Genomic DNA, 22,028 nt, shown 5'->3' with positions numbered 1-22,028 from the left:
TTTGATGAAACTTGGCCACAAGCTTCATATCTGATGCCGAACGAAGGTGTATTGACCTCATCATAATCTGCGCTCATTAAGGGGGTCTATGGGTGGGTTTTTCTGACCCCCCCCCCAAAAAAGGTATTTGCTCTTTTCTCGAAAACTACACAAATGAATTCAATAAAACCACCACAATCTTAATCACCCATGATGAACCAAAGTGTATTGACCACATCAAAATATGCGCTCATTAAAGGGGTCTACAGGGGAGTTTTGACCCCCCCCCCCAATAGGTATTTGCTGTCTCCTTCAAAACAACACACACAATTTAGATGAAACTTCACCACAACCTTCATCACCAGTGATGTACCAAAGTGTATGAACCGCATCAAAATCTGCCCTCATTAGTGAGGTGTACGCTGTACGTGGTGGGATTTGACTCCCCAAAATAGGTATTTTCTCTCTTCTCTGAAACTACACACATTATTTCAATGAAACTTGACCACAACCTTCATCACCCTTGATGTACCAAAGTGTATTGGCTGCATTAAAATCTACGCTCATTTAGGGAGTGTATGGGGGGTTTCTAACTCCCCAAAATTGGTATTTTCTCTCTTCTCTGAACTACACAAAGAATTTCAATGAAACTTGAGCACAACCTTCATCACTCTTGATGTACCAAAGTCTGTTCATGGTATTAAATATTTTAGGGCCTATGGGGGTCTGTGGGGAGGGGGGGAGGGTTGAGTGACTGTTGCTCCTGATCCAGGTGAGCTTCTAGACAGGCGGTCCTATTTTCTTCGTGTCAGATTCAGTTTTCTGTTTCAAGTCACTGATTGTGTAAATTCTGTCTGCTTTCCATGATTTGGGAAAATCACTGCCTCTAAACGATATAGTTGGGTGAAATAATCATGATCATGAGAGACACCAAGCACAGCACAGAACTTGTTATAAGTTGAAGCAACGAGTCAGACTTTTGCGGAGATGGGGAGACACAGTTAGCAGATTAAAACAGGTGTTCTTAAAGGCCACAAACGACATCAAATGGAATTCAATAAATACAAAAACTCGAAAAACATTATTGATGAATCCTTCAAATAAATACATTTTAAAACATTCTCAGTGGTTACTTGGGGGTGAGGTAAAGCACATGGGAAATCCCTCAATAAGACAATCTTTATCCTTCGTTAACAGCTTGATTTAGTGGTAAGCCAAATGGACATGTTAGTAATGTACGTGTTGGCTGATATCTCCTTTTATGGGTGTCACAATGTATGTGGAGCGGAACCTTCCCAGGGTACAGATTATCCGCCTTCCTTTTGTAGGTTCACTTTTTGAGGAACAAGTTGTGATATTTTGACTTTCTGTCCTCATATCCTTGTCCCAAGGGCTCTTTTAAGGTTTGTGTAATGTGCAATATTGTGTGGAAGTATTGAGAGGAAAAGTCTTCTTCTTCTTCTTCTTCTTCTTCTTCTTTCGGCTGCTCCCATTAGGGGTCGCCACAGCAGATCATCCGTATGATCCGCATAGTGATTTGGCACATGTTTTACGCCGGATGCCCTTCCTGATGCAACCCTGGTCGCCTCTTACAACGCAGGGATATGGTACACCTATTTTAACCGGGGTATACACCGGCCCAGTATACCGGTACTCATTTCACCGACCTCGGAAGGATGACAGGCTGAATCAACCCCCTGGTGTATTAATTCAGTGGCCCAACGGGGCTTGAACTCAGGACCTTTTGGATCTCAAGCCGCTGCCCTAACCACTGCGCCAACACCAGGCTCTATTGAGAGGAAAAGTAAGGGAGCATATGTTTGGTTATATAATGGATGTATGTCGTATGATGGTGATAATGAATCGTTACTATAATTCACGGACCGGTGTTTGTGTGTTTGTTTGCCATGCTACTCCTACAGTTCTGGGCCGATGACATCCAGGTTTGCTACACACGATCAGCATGACCCTAAATAATGTATATGGGGTATTTATATATTTGCTGGTGGCTTTGTGGGGTTAGAGGGAGGGGATGCAAATTCTCTATGTAAAGATTTTTTTATTTTTTGTTATTTATTTTTTGCCTATAAAGAGGTCAGTTGCCGATACACCACCCAAATAAAGGTACATGTCACAAGAACGTGTTGCATGCTTGGAACAAGATCACCCGTAAGGCGGGTACTCTACGAGTTAGTATAATTTGTAACATCATTTTTTAAAAGCCTTATAAATAGCCATTCCTGGTCAATAAAGTATTACAATTTTTTTAGGAACAGCTTTTTGTTACAAAAAAAAAAGAAAAAGAAGAAGAAGAAACAAAGAAGCATGTGTTACAGCATGTTGATGTTCTTTGTCTTGGCAGACAGTGAATAATAAATGTCATTGTTTACAAAAGTGGTCTTCCAGGTGCAGTGTATTTCATTAGTTGTTTTGCATTCCTACCACTTTAAAGCACTCGTACTGAATGCTCATTTCTATTTAACAACAATAGTGAAGGAACAATAAAAATAACAAAAGGGTATTTTCAAGGGCAGTGGAGAGATCATTATGTTGAACGATAATAATGACAACAACAACGAGAAAGCATCTCAAAATGCAAAGCTCTTCATTGTCCACTTTGTACTCCAAACTAAAGTTGACTAAAACAATTGCAAAAAAAAAGAAAAAAAAGAGTAAGCTTTATAAATTTGTGTTCTTCATATCCTCATAATAAATATTTGTTGAAATTTTGATTGCAATAAGCTCGAATGGTGAAAAAGTTATGTCCTCGAAACACACACACACACACACACACACACACACACACACACACACACACACACACACACACACACACACACACACACACACACACACACACACACACACACACACACTGAACAGGCTAATAATACTTTGCTGATGGAAGTAACAATATACAGGTTTTGCACTTTGCAGCTTTGCTCACTTTATTAAAAGGGTAAATACATTGTCTTTGAAAAGAATTTTAGTGAAAGAAATACTTTAATACCGAAAGAAATATTTGGGATGAACCACATCTGCAGGAGATGTGTACACTCCAGCTTTGTAATGGTGTAGAAATTTAGAATGTGAAAAATGCTTCCAAAGGCCTTTATGGTACACGTAGATTATTATGTCAACGTCAAATCTGAACAACCCACAAATAAGCACAGGGCCACATCAAAGTTGAGGAATATACAAGTTCAGTGTTTGTACAAAAACAATGTGAAATTTGAAAACACACACACATGAACCAACAAATCAATTGGCAAAATGATAGCAAAATCATCCCCCTTGAAGGAAATCAATAATGTGTGATTTGCACCGGTATTGCTCATTCAAGAAAAAGTAACAGGAAAACAATGCCACAAGAAGAAAACAAACAGCGCCATGGAATCAGAGAGCAGAGACAAATAGAGAACAACGGGGAAGGGAAATGGGACAAATGCAGCCATTCGGAAGAGGGAACCAAAACCCAAGGCTATTAATGATAAATCCAAAAAGTAAAAAAAACAAATATCAAATTGAAAACAAATATCTTGAGATAATGATTGCCGAAAACAAATTTAAAATAGAAATGACTGCAAGCTGTTAAAGAAAACTCTGATGAAGTCCACAACAGGAGAAAACAAACCCAGATGTCTGAAAAGAACCCAAAAAGATTCTCCCATGAACTCAGGAAACAAAAACAAAATGTATCAAGTCCCCCCGAGAAAAATAAACCTGAAGATTTCTGGAAAGGGATTGATGAATATCATAAATTTATGAATATCTGAACCTACCAAGCAAAAAACATTCCAAAGAAAGGTGAAAATAGAAGATGTCACACATGAAACAGAAACAGTAACAAATACAGCCCCAATGATAACAATCAAAGTCAAAATCAATTACTAAAAGTAAAAAGAAAAATATAAAAGAAAATATCAACAAATGTACATCAACAACTGGGAGAACGAAAAACGATCACTGGAATGGCCAAGAAGAGGTCAGCTCAATGAGGATTGAGAACGAATCATACATAATAAATGCCCAAGACCATGGACACGATACCAATGGCTTGAAGAAAATGGTGGGACTGAGTCAATTGAACAGGTGTAGGTTTTGCACGGTATAAAGGGAAAGTACGAGCCACCTCCTTTCGACGTGTGAAAAAAACAACACATGTCAGAACAGTTGTACACACAAAGGCACAACAGAGTTTGTAGAGTACTCCACTGTCACATCTGTACAAACTTCAATATCCCATTCCCAGAAAACTCATGGAAACATGAACCAAAAGCGATAATTGAAAACAAGGAAGTAACACTTACCTACGGCCTGATGATCACATCGAGCGTGAACATAGAGAACAAAGCATTACAACCAGATATAGTACTTTGGTACAAAAAAGATAAGAACGCATAGCATATTGAGGTATCAGAACCCAGCGATTTTGGCCTAAACAATGCAGAAATCAAGAAAATGACCAAATACCAAGATCTCCTGTCAAAATATCCTGGAAGTTGAATAACGCCAAAATTGTACCAATTATAGTTGGAGCAACGGGAATGATAAAGAATAACCGAACAGAGATATTAAAATCAATACCTGGGAATATTACTATAAATTGTTTACAGTTGGAAGCTGTCCGGGGCTCAGTGGCAATCCCGAAAATACACCTCGGTACAAAACGTTGGGAACAAGAAAATGGCAGAGCTTGGTCCACGAATTGTGATCCCTTATCAAATCGGAGGTGGATACTCCGAAGCCTGGGAGTTATCCGTTCCACCTTCTCAAACCCACATGTGGAAATAACAGCCAAAACACACACACACACACACACACACACACACACACACACACACACACACACACACACACACACACACACACACACACACACACACACGAACACACCAAAGGAAAAGCTGCTATTTTTTTTTAATGAATGTTGAATGTCATCTCTGCAATCCTTTGTTATTGACTTTATAAGTGCCGTAAGTTTGCCTTTAACGTGTGTTCTGTTTGAGCAATTTTTGGAATCGTGCGTGTATGCTATTTATACCATTTTTAAAATTTATGTTCACGAGCTATTGGAATTGCGCGACTTGAGCACGTGAGTCATCCTGTGATTACATTTTCAAGCTGAATAACAAGAAAATGTGTTCGCAATAACACCTGAATGCTGGCTGGCTTGCCTTCCCTCTCCCTCGCCTTCCCCCTTCCTCAGTTTCCGGCAACCATCCATCTTAGCATCATGCGTGTAGTGAGGCGTTTCCCATTTTGCATGTGAATTGTGCTGCTGCAATAAGCGTAACTCTTGCAATCATGACTGGAAAGCATCCGTGGAGTAGCAAGGTTGTTCGTGTGAGCAAAAGACAGAGGAAGGCCATCACGATTGAAGTAAAAATGGATGTTATAGTATGGTATGAAAGAGCTGATCGTACAGCTGATAAGAAGCATGTACTAGACCTCAGCGAGTCCACATTGCGAACAATACGAAATAGGTAGTGTCGAAAAGACAAAAGAAAGTGCTAAATGTGAAACCTCAGTGAGTGTGACAAAGACATCTTATGCGAGCAGTTCAACAATGGAAAAAATGGACCGCATGCTCAGCACATGGATTAAACATCAAAACAAGGACAACCTGCTTGTCAGCATGCTTGCAATACAAGCAAAGGCCCAAATCATTTATGATGATTGAGTCAGAGATGAAGGTGAAGTAAAGCAATTTAACGGTAGTTGTGGGTGGTTTTAGAACTTTCTGAAGCGTTACAACTATCACAACATCAAAATGACAGGAGAGGCTGCTGCTGCTGACACCGTTGCTACCCAGAAGTTTCCTGCATTTCTCAAGGCCATTATAGAGGAAGGTAGATATTCTGCAAAACAAATTTTCAACATTGATGAGACGGGACTAATTTGGATCAGGATGATCAGGATGTAGGATGTACATTTCTCATGAGAAGACCGCACCTGGATTCAAAGCAGCGAAACATCACTTCACACTGCTTTTAGGAGGCAATACTGAAGGAAGGGAAAGAACATCCAAAGGATGACGTCAGTTAGCCCTCAAAATCTAGCAGTCAAAGAGCGAAACCGCATCTTGTACCCTCTCCAATTCAACCTCCGTCACCATCAACAACAGCACCATCTTTGCTACCATCTTCGCCCAGGTCACCTGACCCAGATAATCCTCCTCCTCCACTCGCTTCCCCTCCACCACTTCCAGCAACAAGACAGCAGCAGCCAATGTAAGTGTTAACATCCTTTTCTCTTTTATTTTTCTATTTTTAGTTGTTAGATTTTATTAAAAGCAACGGTCGGCTGTATTTTTTCCACAATTTTCCATTGTTTATACCTTAAACATTATAATTTAAATAATAAAGCACTGTCATAGTTAAAATAGGACAATGAAGATGAGGGTTGAGGCAGCACTCCCCCAAACCTCTGCCGATTACATTATTTATTGTGGGGAAATTAGTATTAATTTACATGACTATCTTCAAGAAGACAACTATATTGAAATTTGTGAAAGGAAGAGAGAGGTGATAGGTAGTATTGTTGGTTGTGTAGGTGCAATTTGAATGGGGGATTACCCAGAAGAACTAGAATGGAATATCCACTTCATGTAAAATTCCATTAAAAATCAACGAAGGTATAAAAATTTTGATTGTGTTGAGCTCACAGGTGCTGATTGATTTCCTTACCTGATGCCATTCTGCACCATGCGATTTCTGCATGCCTTTGTGCAACTGCAGGCATGGTTGCACTCGAAGATGAGTGGCGGCTCAATCCTGTTGAACTCTGGAAGCAGTCTACCATCCTGCAAGAAAATAAACCATTGAAGCAGAAAGTCCAAGCAATGGGTCAAGCGGCAAAGTTCTTTGAGGCGCAAATTATGATAAATGCCAAAAAAGTTAACAGCTATGCGTCTCTGGATACTTTATCTCTGCAAAGACAGGAAATCTTTGCTGCAATGACATGAAATCTCCAAAATAAGAACAGACTTAGGTGAAGTCTGTTCAAATGAGAAAGTAAACACAGCCTGTAACTGCAAAGCTTTTGAAAATGGATTCCCAAGCTGCAACAGCCAGCAGCAATGATAACACTTTCAGCAGAAATGTTAATATGTCTACTCAGCATGGTGGCAGTAAGCCAAAGGAAGGTTAGACAGAACTGGAAGAATCAAAAATAAAACATAAAAAGGGGAAACAAAAATTCATTTTGGCCTGGGCCCAACCCAGAACACAGGAAACCCATACATGCCTTCAGAAAGACATGTCACATGCCTGTAAAAGTCTCAGCCTGCCCGAGAGGGAAAGGCTAGGGTCTGAGGTTAGAGAATATGCACGACGTTCTCAGTTGAGAGATGCGGCACTTGCAGTTTGCTCAGTGCTATATGTAATACCTTGTCATACCAGCAACGAATGCTGAGCTGGCCGCATAAGCAGTTGCTGGAGGAGCAGTCGTCCAGGCAGTTACAATACTGGAAACAAATGGGAAATGGGATTGGGAAGGAAAGCAGATTCATTCACTGCAAAAACAGATGCGTTAACCTCACCTTTCAAGCATTTCATCATCTCTGAGTAACTACAGAACTGACTCGGTGCATTTATAGGGAAAGAAACAAGGAGTTGCCTAAAGTGTAAATATACAGCAGATAAAGAGTAACTTTAAGACCTTGTGACAATCGGTTTTTAAAATTTATAAACATCAGCACTGAAACTAGATATCCGCAATCACAAAGCAATTGCCCACAACTTACCATTGGCCCACAAGCCAATGATGGCCATGTTTTGTTTAAACCACCACATGACCTTGACCTTCAACATTTAGGGATCCATCCATCCATCCATTGGGACCATACTCTGTGCAGAGTGTTGGTGCTATCTAAGCAGTTTCCTTGGCTATTGGGCACAGTCCTGGACGGAGCACCACTCCGACACAGGATACAAGCAAGCTGGCACTCATTTTGCCAACCTCAGAAGGAAGACAGACAGAGTCAACCCCACCTGGTATTAATTCAACAACCAAGTGGGATTTGAATTCAGGATCCTAGGATCCCAAGCCCACCACCCGAACCATTAAGCCAACACCAAGCGTATATAGGGATGGAGTGTAGATTAAGAAAATGTGCCCCTATCTAGTCTCTACATAAAATTCACGTAATGAAAAACAGAGAAAAATTATTCAAGTTATGATAAAAAAAAATATGCCTTTTGTTAATTAGGTCACAAACCGAAAAAAAGCATTTCAAAGACACAAATCAAATATCATGTGCACAACTTCAATGCAGGTTATGATGCAAGAATATCTTGGAAGGCCAAGCAGTCTTTGAGATTCCACATTGGCAAAATTGAGTGATGACAAAAAAGCTTTCTTGTTTTCAAACCACAATTTTATCTTGACCTTGAACCTGGAGAGGTATGATGTAATTTAAGCATAAATACGACTTGCTCTAGGGCTAGGCTATCTAGAGAGGGCAATTTAGTTCTGAGTGGACAAACCATAGTCAAGTTGTAGTGACAAACGTAAAAAAATATATAGGTCAATGTATAATTAGTTCATGGCTTATGTATAATTGTATAATCCGGTCAATATGAAATATAAAATAGGTCATGACCATGTGCATAATCTCAAAATGCATAGTTAGGCCATGACCTTAAAATTAGGTCAAGGTCAAAAATGTTATGTCAACCACGCATATAGTCCATTTGCCATTTTGAGAAGCTATGAATTGTCAAAGGTACAAGGTTTTTTGGTTGATTTGTGATCCCAATGGGTCCCTGAAGTATTCCAGCTGGGTTGTCTTCAGGACAACTTTGGGAAAACTTTTTTACATGCAAATTAGGTCCGCCATTACTGAAAAATCGATTTGTTGAATATCTCTGCAACTATGCATGATAATGTCACATAAATGGTGTCTATACCCATGTTTTCATGGTCAAGGATTAAGATAAAGGTATTAAAAAAGTTACCACATCCATATATTTTGTCTTTATGCAAATTAGTTGCCGCCATTACCGAAAAATCGACTTTGTTGAATATCTCTGCAACTTTACATGATAATGTCACAGAAATGGTGTCTATATCTATGTTTTCATGGTCAAAAATTAAGATAAAGGCATTAAAAATGTTACCCTATCCATATACTTCAAGCTGTACACCATGTTGGAGGATCATGACATTTATTACAACGACAAAGTAACAATCGAATCACAACAAAAACGGAAATCATGGAATTGTTAATGCAGTAATAATGTTGCACAACATATTCATTCCAAACTAATGTTGCATGTGCAAAGTAATCCATAAATTATCCTCCAAACTCCTCAACACTAACCATCTTCATCATCATCATCATTCTCCGCATCATCCTGTACATTATCCTCCACATCTTTCCTTGCCGTAAAGGGGTTGAAACAGCCTTCACCACCAGCGCACACGCAATAGGCCGTACATGACATGGTATGTCTGTGGCAGCTGCATCCCTCGGTACTGCATGCCTTGCCCTCTGCTTTACATCCACAGCTTATGACATCGATGAGCCCTTGTGGAGCCGAAGGACCTATGTCAACGACAGGTGATGGAATACCATCATTTAATTCCCATCCAAATTGTGTGATGTCCACACAAGGAGGAGCCTGCTGATCAGCAGAACTTCCACAACATCATCTGAAGGTGTGCTCAGTGAACATGAAGAAGCAGATTCACTTCTGTTGGAGGCAATGCCATGATCTGCATTGGCTTCCCCTTCTTCCGGGAGTATAGCTGATAGCATGCCATACTCATCGAAGTACCTGGCGGTTGACCATATAAGGCCGTGAAGAACTGTTGGCCTGTGTTCATTAGATCCTTGTGTGTGGCATCTTCCTCGCCCACGACCTCAAACAGCCCTGGGAAGTCACCTTCCTTCAAAACATTCAGAGCGCTGATCTTCCCCTTGTTGAATGGGTAGGAAACCGTGCCGCAGCCACTCAGTGCATGCATTCCAGATAACTGGAGACACTTCTGGCCCAGAAGCATACAGCTCGCGTTGATGTCAATCACTGCCCCATTCCAGCGTTCCATCTGGATACTGCAAACATTGTGCAGCTGCATCGCCCACACCCAGTACATCAAAAGCACAAATACATCTGTGTCATCACTCAGGATTCGAATCACCACCATACCAGATTCGGCAGCTTGTAGCAGGTATGAGATCATCGTGATATCTGCCTCATCATGTGCAAAGCCACCATCTCTACTCTCGATCGATATATCAGCACCCATGTTGAATGAGGACAGCACCCGTGAGAGTTCCCGCTTGCTGTGCTTGTTCTTAAGAATGGCATCATGATTAGGAAGTGGACTGCTGATGGTCAAGTTATAGTCTGTTGAACCCTCGCCACCACGTCGCTTCCTCTCGTGGTCTTTTGCTGAGATATCATTATACCTGTCAAATACCAAAATCTTCTCAGTACCATCAGGATAACATGAGACGACACTTGACACTCTCAATGACAATGGAGGCATCCCCTCCATGTGGCCATATAATGTAATAAAGCAGCTGCTGTGCATCTACAATCACGATGTCTGGAGCTGGAGCATCGAGTTGTTTCACACCCAAACGATTGGCAAGAACAGATTTGTTCTTTGAGGCTGGCTTGAGGCCACACTCATCAATGATTGAGGGCGGGAATGCACACAGTTTGTTAGATGGGTGCTAGCTTTAGCTGTCGTTGTTGTCCGACCATCAGAAGGCGGATGAAGATGGCCTCCATGTCAAAGGCAGTCTTACTGCCAATCTTCATGCCTCGTTTGAGTTGTTCCATCGTCTTGACCTGGCTGGAAATCTTGCCATGGAAGCTGGACGGCAGAGAGTTTCGGAATGACATGACCATCTTTTCTCCAATTACTACTGCATCTGCAACATTGACTTCCTTGGGAGCGACTTGACCATTGACAATGTTGTAGAGGACATCGCTCTCCACTGCCAATGGGTGGGAATGTTTCGCTAATTCTGCAGCAATAAGGTTCCTGTCAATATCAAGCTTTCGCCACTTCATACCTTCCTCTTTGTGTTTGGTCTGCAGTGATGCAATGGGTACTTTCTCAGAATACATGTGTTCCATGGCATCAGAGAGGTAGACCGAGATTGGAAATTAATCGATCCATTCTGTAACCAGCTCAGGTGAGAGCGTCATACCCTTCAATCCACCCTTTCCAGTCCTGATAGCTGTCTGCTCACCAAATTGGTCACCTGTAAATATATATTTATATAACAGTTAGATCAATTAATTATATAAGGAAGAAGACAATATAAGGAATGAATCCGCATGTGTTTAAAATGAACAACCCACCTGATACTGAGTTCCAGTAGCCCTCGCTGTGACGACAGACATGTGCTCCCGCGATGAGGTCAGTCTTGGTTGCTTCTGGCAGTAGGTGTCTCATTTCTAGTAAGTGCCACGAGATATAGCGAGTATAGTGAACGTGACCTGCACTAAAGAAGTAGGGCAACATCCACTCCAAGCACAGTTGTTGGAAGAGCCAGTTTCCCTCTCTCTCTGCACGCAGGAACTGATGAGCCAAGAGCGTCGGTTTCACCAGATTATCCACCCAGTGTCTGCCCGTAGGATTCTGCCTTGCATCTTCCATGTATGACACGATTTCCTCAAAGCTTTTTTCACCACCTTGAAGACAGTTCTGCAGCAGTGCCACTGACACCATGCGAAATGCTCTCATGGCTCTCACCCATGCCTTCCCATTCATAATCCCCGTCATACCTCCGAATGCTGCTCCAACCAGAACATCCAGACCCGATCCCTTCATCAGCGTTCCGATGCACCCTAAGAAGGACATGATAATGTGCATCGCACCTGGACGAACGATAACATCCTCAAACCTTGTCGGATCCCACCACTTTACCTGCTGCGCAACCATGTACAGCTGCATAACGATGGACAGATTTGCATCGCTCATTCCCAGTTCACTTAAGGCCCGGTCACACCTTGACGTTTTAGCCAACGTATGCCGATTTTTGAATTTTTTTTCTAAAACGCTGGCACACGTTGAATACGTTATGGGTAAGTTTTGATAACATTGAGAGCACGCTGAAAAACACTGCCATACGTCGTTGTACGCTGGCTTTAAATGTTGTACTTTTTGGTTGTCCTCAAATTTTTTCATGCTTGAAATTTCACGACGTATGCCGGCGTATGACTCACACGTTCCGCTACGCTGGCCACAAGTTGTATGCACGGTCTGCGATCGTTGACAGACGTCAACACATGCTACTTGTAAGTTAATCATAAGTTGAGACACGCCGAGGTAATGTTTAGCGTACCCGAAACTTATTGCTAACCCATGATTAACGTGTTGTTGGCACGTTACGCGATCGTTGCCACACATCGACAGACGTTACTTTTAAGTTACTCATAGGCTGAAAGACGTCGGTATAATGGATCGTCCTTGCGTCAGCGTCCACGGCCACGGCCAGGACACTTATTTGCAGCATTCTTCAAACTTTTCTTCGGCATGACGACGATGTTCACACTTCGATGTCTAGCTTGGCTATGATTCCAATTGTCCATCGGCAGCGTCTATTTAAAATAGTCGAGTTTGCGCGTTTTAACACGTTCAGAAGAAATGCTTCAAATTTCAAAACCCCAGCGTCAAAAAACAAAGGCGAGTGACAGCAATTTAAATCGTTCATTGTAAACAATGAAAATAGCTGAGTGGTACCGTTTAAAAGTCGTTGAGTGTAAAAAATCGAATTGTTGAGCGCAAGCGTCTACTTTCAATATTGGGGTTTGAGCGATTTAGCACGTTCAATAGAAACGATTAAAATTTCCGAGCGCCAGCGTCAAAAAACAAAGGCGAGTGACAGCAATTTAAATCATTCATTGTAAACAATCAAAATAGCAGAGTGGTACCGTTTAAAAGTCGTTGAGTGTAAAAAAAATCCAATTGTTGAGCGCAAGCGTCTACTTTCAATAGTGGAGATGCAGCCATTTAAATCGTTGAGTGGCAGCCTATGAATAGCAAACCCTACGTCACCGGCAAAGATAAACTGCCGCACGATATGGATAAGTTAGGCTATCGTTGGGCATAGTTTGTGAACGCCGGCTTCACGATAATTATTCGTTGGTATATCGTATCTATAAGTAATCAAAGCGCTCTACGCACATTATTAGTTCATTGTGCATTTGTCCAACCCGTTATGAATAGACCTAAATCGTAAAAACAAGCTATAGCTCATTGTTAAAAAAGCCCCATAAAAAATTATCCGCGAAGAACTTCGAACAATGGTGAAAAGATGTCTCCTACCCGTGGACAGGCGGACGCAAGGACGATCCATCATAACCCACACCCTACCCCTCACACTCACCTACTACTGCCAACATGAACAAACTACTACTAATACTAATACTAATACTGATACTGATACTGTTACTGCTGACATGGACATCGACTCAAAAAGGACTCGAAAACACTGTTGGGTTCCCCTTTTATGAGCAGCATTTTTATATACCAATTCCCAAAACCGCTGGGAACACGTCTTTATATGGCAGTTGTAAGCTAGAAACACGTTCATTTATATTTTTTGACGACCGGAAGACGTCATTGGAATACGTCTACATACGTCGATGTGTGTTGGGACTACGTAAAGAATTGGTTCAAAGCACGTCAAACATAAGTTAGAAATAAGTTTCGCGTAAAAAAGACATTACCGCGACGTGTTTCGACTTATGAGTAGCTTATAAGTAGCCTTTGTGGACGTGTGTAAGCGTCCGCATATCGTGTGTAAAACTTATCCCCATCGCATGCGGAACGTGTGTCATACGCCGAGTACGTCGTAAAATTTTGAACATGTTTAAAATTTCTTGACGTACTCTACTTACTACGACGTATGATAGCGTACTTTAGCGTTCTACTCACGTATACCAAACTTACTCATACCGTATTTGACGTGCCCCAACGTTTTAGACACATTTTTCTTAGGTCGGCATACGCTGGCAAGATCGCCAAGGTGTGACCGCGATGTTGTCACTTCCATTTCTACGGCAGTTATGATTCGAATCGTTGTGCGTCAGCCTTTTAATAGGCTACGTCACGACATCGTCGGCGATGCGTGCAATGCGCTATGCCTAAGTTAGATTATCGTTGGGCATAGGTTGTGAAGGCCGACAACAGGTTCAGCATTCGTTGGTATAAGTTATCTATAACACAACGAATCGTTCTGTGTCCGTTACCAATGCGTTATACATAAGACCAAGTCGCTATGAATACGTCCGAATCTTTAAAAAAAAAACATCAAAAGTTCAACGTAAGCCAGCATTTTACATACATTTTAATACGTTGCCATCGCTGGCTAAAACGTCAAGGTGTGACCGGGCCTTTAGTGATTTCTTCATGTATAGTAGTGATGTGAGTACTGTATCAGGATGGGATGGTGGGGGATCTATGAGAGGACCAAACAGGTACACTGTAGCAGTCTTGGAAGGAGATGGAGCTTCCTGCCTGGCAAGTTGATTGTTGAATCCGTACCACTCCATGCTCTCGGCGGATCTTAGCAAGTTCAGCCATAGTGTGTCCTTCAGCTGAGCAGCGTTGAGACTCTGTTCTCTGGCACAAACATCAGCATATGAGACTCCTGATGTCATTGGAATCATTGGAGGATTGACCTTCTTCGGTCCCATGTAGTGCTGCAGTGGGATCGATCGACTGGTGCTGAGGTTGAGAGAACGTGCAGCTGTTTTGAGCATGTGCAGGATGACAAGGCTCATGACTCCAGGTTGAGCACTACCTATCTGTATGATTCCAGCGGGATGTTGCTGAAAATCGTGAGCCATGACGTGGGTGGCTCAGCGTCCATTCAGGGTTGACACAAGAAGATCAAGATTGTCAAACCAACCAAAGATTGGTCCAACATTTTGCATCAAACCCATGGCCTGGTGTATCATGCTGCTTTTGTCACCCAGAAACTTTGCTGCTGATTTTCGGAAGCGAATGATCTCTTCATAGGACACAATGAAGCCATGGTCATGTTGCAACTTGATCATCTCCGAACTACCATGCCTGTGGTGTAACTTCACTGCAAGCCCCAGCGTTGTCTGGTTTCTGATGCCGGTGATGTGGCCTTGAACCGCTTTGGTCAGGCGAAGAGATTGCTGGGTCACTTTTCCACGAGAAATCAATTCAACAATTAGTTTCAACAAAGTTGGGTTTGTCTGTTTGAGCGTATTGCTGTGAGTGAAGTCACCCATATCATAACCTGCATTGTTGAACTGGATTGCTCGTGCCTCCACCCTGACCTGCTGGACTACAGTGTCCACGCTCTGCTCGTCGACTGATTCATCCTTAACCAGCTTCAGAGACTTGCCTATAAGATGCCTGAACCCCACAACTGATGCACAACCCTCCATTCGTACTACCACGATATCACTACCGATATAGCTAGTGAGTTTCGCGAACATCTGTTGGCGAGATAGCAAGCCACCGAGACCACAATACATATCGTGCAACTCAATGGTGGTCCAGGTACTGACATGTTGATTAGCATACATGTCATCCACTAAGACCTTCAGAGCATCATCATCGAGCACAATAGGATCAGAAGATAAGTCAGCATACTTGGGAATAACCATGAACTTATTCAAACACTTCTTATGGTATTGTGCTTCAGCGGCTGGTAAATCTGTAAGAGCACCTTTGATGCGGATTTCAACCTTTCTACCCCAATCATCATGCCTCTGCTCACATACATCGAGAAGCACATCTTTGAATGATGTAATGCCAGGACGATCACTGGTTTCACACTGGACTACACGTTCCCACCTGTCGGGGTGTTTGGGATCTTTCGGATGGCACTCATCACCACAAATGAAACAATGTTTCTTAAAGTCGAATGTTGGAAGTTGCGAACGTCTGTTCCTACTTGTCTGCGGCTCACTCTCAGACATGGGAAAACCTTCTTTCCGTTTCTTCGCCACGTATTTCGCCACATTGTGTTTAGATGTGTACACGCAGTAGCATGTCTTATGACAGCCTATGGATGCATTGTCTCCTTGTGTGTCCAGGACGGTCTGTAACTGGATACAGACATCATTGTCACCCCGCTCCGTGCTCCTCTGAATCAGAGTGTGGATGCCTTGGATTCTAACTGTGTTGTGTGATCCTTTCTCATGGCAGCCCGGGAGCAGACACATTCCGCGAGCCATCGCTATATCCTGAGAACAGAATTGGATATTATTGATAGTTGCCACATGTACATCCATTAAATAATATCAAATACATATATTATACATATAAACCTTGATGTGGTAACATTTTTAATGCCTTTATCTTAATCCTTGACCATGAAAACATAGGTATAGACACCATTTCTGTGACATTATCATGTAAAGTTGCAGAGATATTCAACGAAGTCGATTTTCCGGTAATGGCGGCAACTAATTTGCATAAAGACAAAGTCGATGGATGTGGTAACTTTTTTAATGCCTTTATCTTACTCCTTGACCATGAAAACAAAGATATAAACACCATTTCTGTGACATTATCATGTAAAGTTGCAGAGATATTCAGCAAAGTCGATTTTCCGGTAATGGCTGTGGTGTATGGGTGGAGCATGTTTTGTATGGGCGGAGCCCCGAGTCACAGATGGTGGTGGTCATGTGGTTATGGCTTCATATGTCCCGACTCGCCCGCTAGGGACTTGTAGCACCAGTTTGCAGCATGTGGTATCATTAGCAGTGGCTTGTATGTAGTGTGCCTGTAGGGTGCATCGAGTGCGTACTAAAGCGGAGTTACGGGCAGCCTACGCCTTCCCTCTCAATCGAGGCAATAAAGCGAAGTTGTGTTACCCTCCGGCTCGTGTCTGCCTGTTGGCACCTCGGCCACAACACTACAGTTTGGTGACGAGGATGGGATCAAGGCTCATGGCGATGTGCTTGTTATCATCAACGATGACTTTGAGTTGTTTCCGGAGCAGTTGGATTGCTCGGCGCACACAGCGCGGTTCGCGTGCGATCACCTGGCAAGGAGCCCGGGGGGACGCATCGCGGTTTCCGCTGCGCGAGTGAAACAGCGGGCAGTCGCTTGCGAATTCACAGCGGGTGACCTGCAGCCCAGGCTCGGAGATCGTTTTATTTCTGGTTTGCAAGAGTCGGAAATGGTTTCAGCAATTCCACGTCTAAAGGACGAGGACATTACATTCAACTCAGCGGTCGAACAGACTCTGACAGATGTCCGAGCCCTCATTGGCCAGAGCATGGCAGGTGATCCGGAGGTCCGCGCAATGTACCAGGCGCCCACGACCGCACCACAGTCTTCGGTGCGGGCCGTGGCCAGACATTGCAACACGGCCAGTCGGACGGCGATGTGAACACTCAGGGACATCTACAGCGTGTGTGCCGAGTGTCATTGGCCACCATAACGGTCATGGATGGCGATGTGCGAGGCAACCCCAGCGACGCGGGGCAAGACCTACACCCGGTACGAGGCAACCCCAGCGACACGGGGCGAGACCTGCAGCCGGTACGATGTTTTGTGCATGACGTATGCTTTTACGTCCCAGGCCAAGACCTGCAACCTGTGCAAGGTTTTGTACATGACGTACGCTTTTACGTCCCAGGGCAAGGCCTGCAACCTGCATGGGGCAACCCGGACAACCCGGAGCGGGACCTGCAGCCGTTGATGGGCCTGTTTTCAAGTGGTCCGATGGTGACAAGACCAATGGCCATGGAGATCGAGGTGAACGAGACACCCATCGTTTTTCAGATTGATACCGGGGCCGTGGTGTCGATCATGGGCGAACAGACCGCTCGTAGACTCCACGGTCTTCATCTTATCAAGTCGACCCTCACGCTGTACACGTACACCGGCGAAGCGATTACGCCACTTGCTGTGACAGACGTCTCGGTGAACTACCAAGGTCAGAGCGCCCTGCTCTCGCTGTTTGTGGTACGAGGGGCGGGGCCGGCGCTTTTGGGCCGAGACTGGCTGACTAGCCTCAGGCTAGACTGGACGACGCCAGCCATTCACCTTGGGCGTCCCGTGCCGAGCCGATGACAGAGTCGGTGGGGGGAGGTTCCTCTTTCGGAGTTCGTACCTCCAGGTGCGCCTGTGTCTCCTTCGGGTCCCGTACCTCCGTTTGGGCCCGGGCCTCCCTCGAGACCCGAGGGCGAGGTCCCGGTGACAGGGGCCACAGCGATACAACGTTGGTGTCTGTTCCTCGCTTCCGACAATGACGATATACAGTTCCGGAGCGACGGGGAACAGGCCGACTGCGATGGTCTCTCGCGCTTGCCTTGCGCGGAGGGCCACGGGAAGCATGCCGTTGACGACGGTCCCTCGAGCTTGCCTTGTGCGGAGGGTCCCGCGTTGTCTGAATCAGGTTGATGTGTTTGCACTGGGCCAGGTCCAGGATGGGCCGGTCACCGCCAAGCAGGTCGCGGTGGAGTCGGCTCATGATACAGTGCACGCCCGTGTCGTTCAGGCGATTCAACGGGGGATTGGAGCGAACAGGTCGCATCCAAGAAGTTCGCAATGCGCGGCAATCGACGGTGACCTCTTCGACGTTCAGATGAGGACCTGCACGCAAGTCGCCTCGACGTCGTTACAACCAAGAGGCTTGCTCGCGGCGTGGTTCACGATTTGTTAATTGTTGTATGTTTGATTCTCGCAGCACGAGTGATTAAGCATGGCGTTGTAAAAGCAAATGCCGACAGTCCGCGTGTGAGCAAAATGTGTTTGATTGGGATCAATGCTTTCTTTGATGTGAAGAACTTGCGGACGATCGTTGCGAATAAAGAGGTCTTCCAAATCCCGGTCTTCGATGACAGTTCACAGTTCGCTGCAGCCTCATGTGTTGAAATTATACTGTGGGAACGCGCTGTACTTAATGAGAAGTTTGCATCTATGCAAACGATGTTTCTGCTGCTGTATGACGTTGCTATTCGTCCAGCCAACGCTGATCGTCCGTGTGGACGTGCGTTGGGATCTCGGCTGGTTTTGCTGCGACCTGAGGGGTCCGTGGCAGGGGAGGTGTTGCGCCCGACGCCGGTGCGCGGTTTTGGTGTGGGACTGTTGGTGATGGAGCCGGCTAATTGCCTGGTTCAAGTGCATGTGGAACAAAGGCGCTGTTCAGCATCACCCCCCCCCACCCCCGTGCCGAGCAGCGTAGGGCCACCACCTCTGATCTCGCAGGGGCCTGGCGTTATCCCGCCAAGGCCACCCCACCCGCTGCTCCCGCCAGCGCTGGCGCCCTCATGTCTGGCGGACTCAGTGTGTTTACCTGTTTCTGTCCGTAGGGGACGAGCAAGCTTGTCGGCCAGGGGCGGAGGAGGTTCGTCTAAGCGTGTCACCTCGACCAAGCCAGAAGGCTTGTAAGTGGGCCGTGTGGTGGCGCCTCTGCTGCATAGTTATACTGTGGTCCCAAACTTAATATCTTTAAAACGGCCATTGTTATTATGGTCTGCTAGCCCCATTAACTTCGTCGTGCAACTCAGTACTCAAGCGCCCAGTCGACTGAATTTGGAATTCAACTCACTCGCACTAACACAGTATATGATGTGATGGGAATGGAAGAGTGAATTATGTGCCAGATTAAAACAACGGCATTATTATGACAGGTTGTGCGGATGTAGCACACTTTCTTTTGAGCCACCTCATCTGGGTTTTGATTCTCAGCCTGACCATCACCCCAGGGTTAGATCAAGCGACGTGGTGCTTAGAAGATTTTACATGATTGATGTCATTTTGTTCCTCTTTGCTTTTTGTGTCATAGTGTTCTTTGCCAATTATGCTTGTCATTATAAGTCATTTTGGAGGGGGAGGAGTGTGGTGTATGGGCGGAGCATGTTTTGTATGGGCGGAGCCCCGAGTCACGGATGGTGGTGGTCACGTGGTTATGGCTTCATATGTCCCGACTCGCCCGCTAGGGACTTGTAGCACCAGTTAGCAGCATGTGGTATCATTAGCAGTGGCTTGTATGTAGTGTGCCTGTAGGGTGCATCGAGTGCGTACTAAAGTGGAGTTACGGGCAGCCTATGCCTACCTTCTCGCTCGAGGCAATAAAGCGGAGTTGTGTTACCCTCCGGCTCGTGTCTGCCTGTTCACACCTCGGCCACGACACTACAATGGCGGCAACTAATTTGCATAAAGACAAAATATATGGATGTGGTAACTTTTTTAATACCTTTATATTAATCCTTGACCATGAAAACATGGGTATAGACACCATTTCTGTGACATTATCATGCAAAGTTGCAGAGATATTCAACAAAATCGATTTTCAGTCGTGGCGGCCCTAATTTGCATATAAAAAAATTGCCCAAAGTTGTCCTAAGGACAACCCAGCTGGAATACTTCAGGGACCCCTTAGGATGACAAATCAACCAAAATACCGTGTACCTTTGACAATTCATAGGTACACTACAGTCAACATAGGAAGGGCAAATGGACTAATACTTTCTATTCTCATTATTGATGCAAAATTTCATTCCGAAAGTCCTTGGATATTGGCAGAAAAAAAGGAGTAAAATCTAAATGGTGGTTTAATACTCCTCGGGGTGTAAGACCTTGACCTTTAACCCAAATGGGTATGATATAAATTTAATTTAAATGCAACTTGCTCTTGGCTATCGAATGAGGGAAATTTCGTTCCGATCAGATATACTTTAGTTGAGGTGTGGTGAGACATGATAAAATATCTATAATTAGGTCATGACCTTAAAATTAGGTCAATATCAATTTTATGTCAACCATGCGTATTTTCTATTTGCATTATTGATGCAAAATTTCATTCCGGAATTCCCAGCCGGCTCTGAGATACAGCTCAGAAATTGATAGTTTGGAAATTTGGAGTGTTGAGAGCGCAGGAAAAAAAAATAAACATAAAAAACAATTTTCAAAACAGTGGTTTCGTACTCCTGGGGGGTTTAAGAAACCATGTGGTGCCATAAAAATTGGGGGCGCAAATTGAGAAACAAACCCTGCAACAGAAATAAGCCATCGACTATGCTGTAGGGGGGATGCTGCATTACCCACCCCCTCCCCCACCAAAGTTTTATGCCTTCGCTGACGAAGTCACCGGTGGCATTATGTTTTCGGGTTGTCCATCTGTCCGTGTATATGTATGTCTGTCCGTACTCATTTTCTCTGTTTTCTCTGCAACTGCTTATCTGATTGACACAAAATTTTCACAAAAGGTGCGACTACTCATGTAGAATGTTTTAATGATAATTATGATGTCAAAGGTCACGTGGTGTGGCAGCCATGTTGGAAAGAAGGGAAAAAGTTGGACCTCTGCATCTCCGAAATCGCTTCATGGAAAAAAATTGAAACTTGGCACATATCAAGTACTCCCCATGGGAAATAAATCTGATTTTTTTTATGTCACAGGTGGCTTTGTTATGATCTCATAATTGCATACGTCGAAGACTTTATCCGATCAGAATGAAAATTTTTGAAGGTCGTTTAGGGCTAAATTTTGATGGGGGGGGGGGGATTAATGACGTCATTGGTCACGTGGTTCGGCAGCCACATTGTTTTTAACATAAAAACCTTCAAAAATCTTTTTCTCTGAAATGGCTGAACAGATAATGGCAAAACTTTACGGGTATGATTGCCTATCCAGAAGGAACAAAAAGTTCTCCACGTATAATGTCACAGGTCACAGGATTTGGCAGCGATGATTTTTTGAAGAATAAACCCTTTTAAAACTTTTTCTCCAGAACGTTTTTTTTTCTCAACATGCTGGCTTTCCAGGAAAGAGTGAGAGATTTTTCTGAAACCCAAAAGATATAGAAACACAATGTCACCGGGCACATACCTGCAAGTGCGTGATGTTTCGGTCAATATTCATGGGCGACGTTTCGCAGCTCTTGGCCACGTACTTGTATCCCCCAGGTAGGCCTTCATCATCCACGCGGTTGACACAGGCAATAGGGATGTTCTCGTAGCCACGGGCTACATCCCTGAAGAGTAGTTTAAAGTGAAGCTGTATCAGTGTGTATGCAATTCATATAATTTCCTGCCAGCAATTTTACCTGCATCCTTTCTCAAAACTCTGTAGCTGGTTC

General features: G+C 44.0%; 1 protein-coding gene across 8 annotated transcripts in view; it reads right to left on the bottom strand.

The window, feature by feature from the left end:
* LOC147026687 (histone-lysine N-methyltransferase EHMT2-like) overlaps nucleotides 1-22,028 on the bottom strand; it is a 189,557-nt gene that overhangs the window by 20,928 nt on the left and 146,601 nt on the right. For all 8 annotated transcript variants that reach the window (XM_085882392.1, XM_085882393.1, XM_085882394.1 and 5 more), the window contains 3 exons: nucleotides 21,779-21,923; nucleotides 7,370-7,447; nucleotides 6,669-6,784 (listed from right to left, as the gene is read on the bottom strand). In XM_085882392.1, the coding sequence (XP_085738518.1) occupies nucleotides 6,669-6,784; nucleotides 7,370-7,447; nucleotides 21,779-21,923 (339 nt within the window). The remainder of the gene's footprint in view (nucleotides 1-6,668; nucleotides 6,785-7,369; nucleotides 7,448-21,778; nucleotides 21,924-22,028) is intronic.

This window comes from Eptatretus burgeri, chromosome 5 (assembly GCF_056783735.1).
Source record: "Eptatretus burgeri isolate ZD-2024b chromosome 5, Ebu_testis_v1, whole genome shotgun sequence".
NCBI lineage: Eukaryota > Metazoa > Chordata > Myxini > Myxiniformes > Myxinidae > Eptatretus > Eptatretus burgeri.
Note: the sequence above shows the minus strand (reverse complement) of the source record. Positions and strands in the feature narration are given on the sequence as shown.